Source organism: Mus pahari, chromosome 17 (assembly GCF_900095145.1).
Source record: "Mus pahari chromosome 17, PAHARI_EIJ_v1.1, whole genome shotgun sequence".
NCBI lineage: Eukaryota > Metazoa > Chordata > Mammalia > Rodentia > Muridae > Mus > Mus pahari.
The window spans coordinates 49,350,220-49,354,559 of NC_034606.1; the positions used below are offsets into that span (position 1 = coordinate 49,350,220).

Here is a 4,340-nt window from a genome sequence, read left to right on the forward strand (position 1 = left end):
CAGGGTGTCTGTCCACTGCACACACAGAGGGTGTCTGTCCACTGCACACATGCCCCAGAATTGCCATTGAGTTTTCTCTGCAGTTTGCAGATGGCGTGTACCTGGTTCTACTCCTGGGCCTCCTTGAAGACTACTTTGTCCCCCTTCACAACTTCTACCTGACTCCTGACAGCTTTGACCAGAAGGTAAGTGCCTTATTTCCTGGGAGCGGGCTCAGCCATGCTCGCTGGGGGAGAGAGAAGGAATGTCCCTTGGTGGCGATGGGCATCTTCAGCTCCCCGGTGTTCTTTAGAATGTGAAGCCATATAATATCTGGGATTCAATCTGAGCTCCCTGGAGACAGACTGAGAAACCCCTTAGTAGCATGCATGCCACTGTATGAGGCAAGTGTGTTGCTTTGTCATGTCCCCGACATGTCTTTCCACAGGCTAATATTGTTTTTAATGATGCTGGTCATAGCACCCTGGGTTTCTCTGTTTTGGGAGCCTCCAAATGTCATGTCCTAGGATGACACACATGTGGCTTTGCAGCATGTGCCTCCTGCTTTCCGAGCCTGGCTACGTCAGTTTGCTTCTATTTTTCCTCCTGGCACATTGGGCTTTTTCTCAAATATTTACAATTGTCCTTCTGAATCTGCTGGGGATGGGTTCCAGGGCCCCCTTGGGTACCGAAGCAGGCAGATGCTCAAGTCCCACATGTGAAATGTCATATAAAGCACAAAGCCTACGCATTTCCTCCTGTAGATGTTAAATCCTGTCTGGTGGCTTATGATACTTAATGCAAATATGCAAATGATATGCAAAGTAGCTGCTTTCTGTATTGTTAGGGAGCAACAGTGGAGGATGCTTGTTCCGTATGCTGCAGAACCCCCAGACATTGTCTATTCAGAGTTGGTGTCATCTGAAGCTGTGTGTATGTGTGTGTGTGTGTGCATGTACATGCTCATGTGTGTGTGTTTATCTGTATGCATGTCTGTATGTATGTCTGTATATGTATATGTGTATGTCCCACTGTGTGTATATATACATGACTGTATGTATGTTAGTGTATGTACATACGTGTGTGCATGTGTATAAACATTTATATGCCTGTGTATGTATATATGTATTTATATGTGCCTCTATGTTCATGAGTGTATATATAAGCATGTATGTATATTCATTTATATAAATATGTATGTTTATGTACGTGTGTATATGTGTTCATGTATTCATGTATGTGTGTATGTATCCTCATGTGCCTGTGTGTGTATATATACATATATATGTGTGTGTGTGTATATGTGTGTGTATGTGTTTGTGTGTATACATTTCTGTATGTGTGTGTATGTAGGTATATTTTATTTCTGTGCTTGGTTTCCTAGAACATTCCTCCTGTAGAAGCCTATAGGCTGGCTGGTCCTTGAGTGTGTGCCTGTTTCTGCTCTTCCTGTGCTCTTCCCAGGCTCCCTGCTGTTAGGTCTGTCACTGAAGAGTTAGTGCCTCACTTCTGGGGACTTGGCAAAGACTGGTCTGGGTTGCTTGGGACTCATGGCACCTGCCACTTTATTTTTCCAAAGTGTGAGGCCCATGAGGCACGGAGGCAGACGGTGGCAACCGCAGTGGGAGCCAGGGTGACAGCAGAGAACGGGCCAGTGTTTATCAATCTGCCGGTTCCTGGCACCAAGCAGTCTGTCTGCTCGTGGCCAAATGTCGTTCCTATCGTGCCTGCAGAGATAGAATTGGACAGATTAGAGAGGTCTTGGCATGTTGGAGTCCACATTGGGGATGGAGGGAGAACGGATACAGTGAGGAATGAGCGGTACAGAGCTCGTCAGGACCATGGAGCTGCTGGAATTGTAGACACCAGAGGTTAGACTGTCTGGTGAACAGGTTTATGCATATCTGGGCCTCTATGTAGCTGTATTATCTCCAGGAAATTGTGTCTTTCTTTAAACTAATAAGGAGGCTAGTGAGAACAGTGGATTTAACCAGTAGAACTGGGTCTTTGTCCAAACAAGGCTTTGTACAGATGGTGGAAGCCGCTTTCCTCAGGTTGGCTTTCTCTCTTTGAAACCAGGATGGACATCTATGCAGGCCACTGCCCTGATCTACGAATCGAGGACACCTCTGGTGATGAGCACACATCTCCAGGGAGATGGGAGGTCAGGGTGTTGGGCTCTGCAGGCACCTAGGGCCTCATCCTCAGGCGGGCATGAGAATTGGCTCCCTTTCTTACATATTCACATATTCCCTCTTCCTCCTGAGGGTAGTGGTGAGGGTTGTCACAGCAGTGATTGCCATGCCTCTATGAACCCTGACCTGTGTGTTTGTCTCCTAGTCCTCAGGGTTGGGAGGACCATGCCCTGCACTGAAGCAGGCAGTGCCTCTGATCAGCTCTGTGGCCTGAAGCTGAGGGTCCTTTGCTCTGGTCCCAGGCATCTTGGTGGCATCTCAAGAGCACTGAAGGAGCAAAGATTTGGCAAGCAGAGTAGGGGGTGTACAAGGGGGTGCTCCCTCAAGCATTGCAGAAGCAGGTATCTTTAACCAAAGATATCAGGCTGGGGTGTGTTGTTCAGTTGATAGAGTGCGTGTCTTGAAAACACACACCCTGGATCCCATCCCTGGCATCGTGTAAATAGGCACAGTGATAGACACCGGTAATCCCAGCACTTGACTGGTGGAGGCAGGAAGATTCAAAGGTCAACGTTATCACCCTATGCTTCCTTTGAGGACAGCCTGGGCTAAATGATTAGACTGTCTCAGACAAAGACAAAAGCAAATGGCATTAGGTTGGGGGACGAGCTCAGAGGCAGAGCTTGTGCCAACTGCACTGGAAACTCAGGGGTTTACTCTTGGCACTGGGGCGGGAGTAGGGGGTGGGGTGAGCCATGGGACTGGGCAGCCCAGACCCTGTGGGTCCCTGCCTTCTGTTAATTCATAATTGATATTGTAAGGGAGATTATTGCTGGCATTCCCGGCTCACTCATAGTGGAGTGACAGACAGTGCTGCTACTGGGGAGACGGTTGGTCACTCTGAACCCTAAGGCCTGTCCAGCTGGCCGGCGGCTATGTCCTTGCTGGTTTGATGGTCCATCTCCCCACCCTCCTTGGCTCAGGGCAGGTGGAGGCTGCCTGTGGAGGATTTCCTTAGTCTTGACCCCTTAGACTTTAAGTAAGACAAAGAGGCTCCCACTCGGAGCTTCTCCAGCCATTAGCAGAATGGAAGCCTCAATTGAGTGTTCAGTTGGATGGGCAGGGCAGGGCAGGGCAGGGTGGTCAGGCAGGCAGATGTTAGTGGCCAGGGCCAGGGATCTCCATGCTGGTCCTTGAGCTAACCTCAATTCCAACAGGGTCCCCCAATTGCCTGAAGGACAGTGTACCCCAGAGACACAGCCAGGCCTCCAGGAATGCCCGACTTGCCCAGCTCCTTGGTTATCTGACAAGGTAGCATAAAGCTGCCCTGTGCTCAGAGGAGCACCCTCAGGGGGCGGAGCGCCTTTGCAAGGGATTTGTCTTCCCTCAGCCTCAGTTTCCTGATCTGTCATTTCTCACCATGAAGTAGATGCTGGCTCAGAGGCAGCACTTGGTTGGCTTTGAGTCCTGTGTGGAGGAGGGCAGGCTGGGAGCTGCCATTCTTACATCATTCTTCCAGGTCCCTGGCAAGGGGAAGAGGGACTGTTGTGTTATCCCCATGGACTCCCTGTGTCCTGTCCTGTGTCCTAGTGGGCTTTGTACAAAGGGAAAGAGTCAGTCCTTTCTACACAGAAGGAAGGATTGTGTGGACATGGCTGGGTGTGGTGGATGTAGGACCTTACTGGATGACCCCGCTCCTGTCTTGTCTCTGACAGGTGCACAACGTGGCCTTTGCCTTTGAACTGATGCTGGACGGAGGACTCAAGAAGCCCAAGGCACGCCCTGAAGGTAATAGCCCACCAGAGTAGCTCCAAGCATAAGAGGGACAGCAGGGGTCGGGGCGCCAGGCAACCTGCGTGTCCTGTGGATAGATATAGATGGCAGGCATCTTTTTCCTATGTGGGTGGCAATAGAGCCTGTAGTTCCTGGAGTCTGCCCTCTTCAGTCAACGCTGTTTCTTTTTGCAGATGTGGTGAACTTGGACCTCAAGTCCACTCTGCGGGTCCTTTACACGCTGTTCACCAAGTACAAGGATGTGGAGTGACGGAGCAACTGATCCTCCAGGGAAAAGTGCTAGGCCAGAAAAAAATGGGTGCATCCATCCACGGTCCCTGCGTTCCCAGAAAACACCTCCCCAGGGAGCCCTCAGGCTTCCCAGGCCTCTGCTCCCTGCCCCCTGCCTGGTTTGGTTTTAAACCCTTCCCCTCCCCCACACCGCCCGCCCCC

The 4,340-nt window shown here is 50.5% G+C and overlaps 1 protein-coding gene across 1 annotated transcript in view; it reads left to right on the forward strand.

Moving 5' to 3' along the window:
- Parvb (parvin beta) overlaps positions 1 to 4,328 on the forward strand; it is an 80,057-nt gene extending 75,729 nt beyond the window's left edge. Inside the window, exons 11-13 of the mRNA XM_021216817.2 lie at positions 84 to 185; positions 3,830 to 3,902; positions 4,082 to 4,328. Of these exons, the coding sequence (XP_021072476.1) occupies positions 84 to 185; positions 3,830 to 3,902; positions 4,082 to 4,158 (252 nt within the window). The 3' untranslated portion in view covers positions 4,159 to 4,328. The remainder of the gene's footprint in view (positions 1 to 83; positions 186 to 3,829; positions 3,903 to 4,081) is intronic.
- Positions 4,329 to 4,340: the final 12 nt, after the last annotated feature.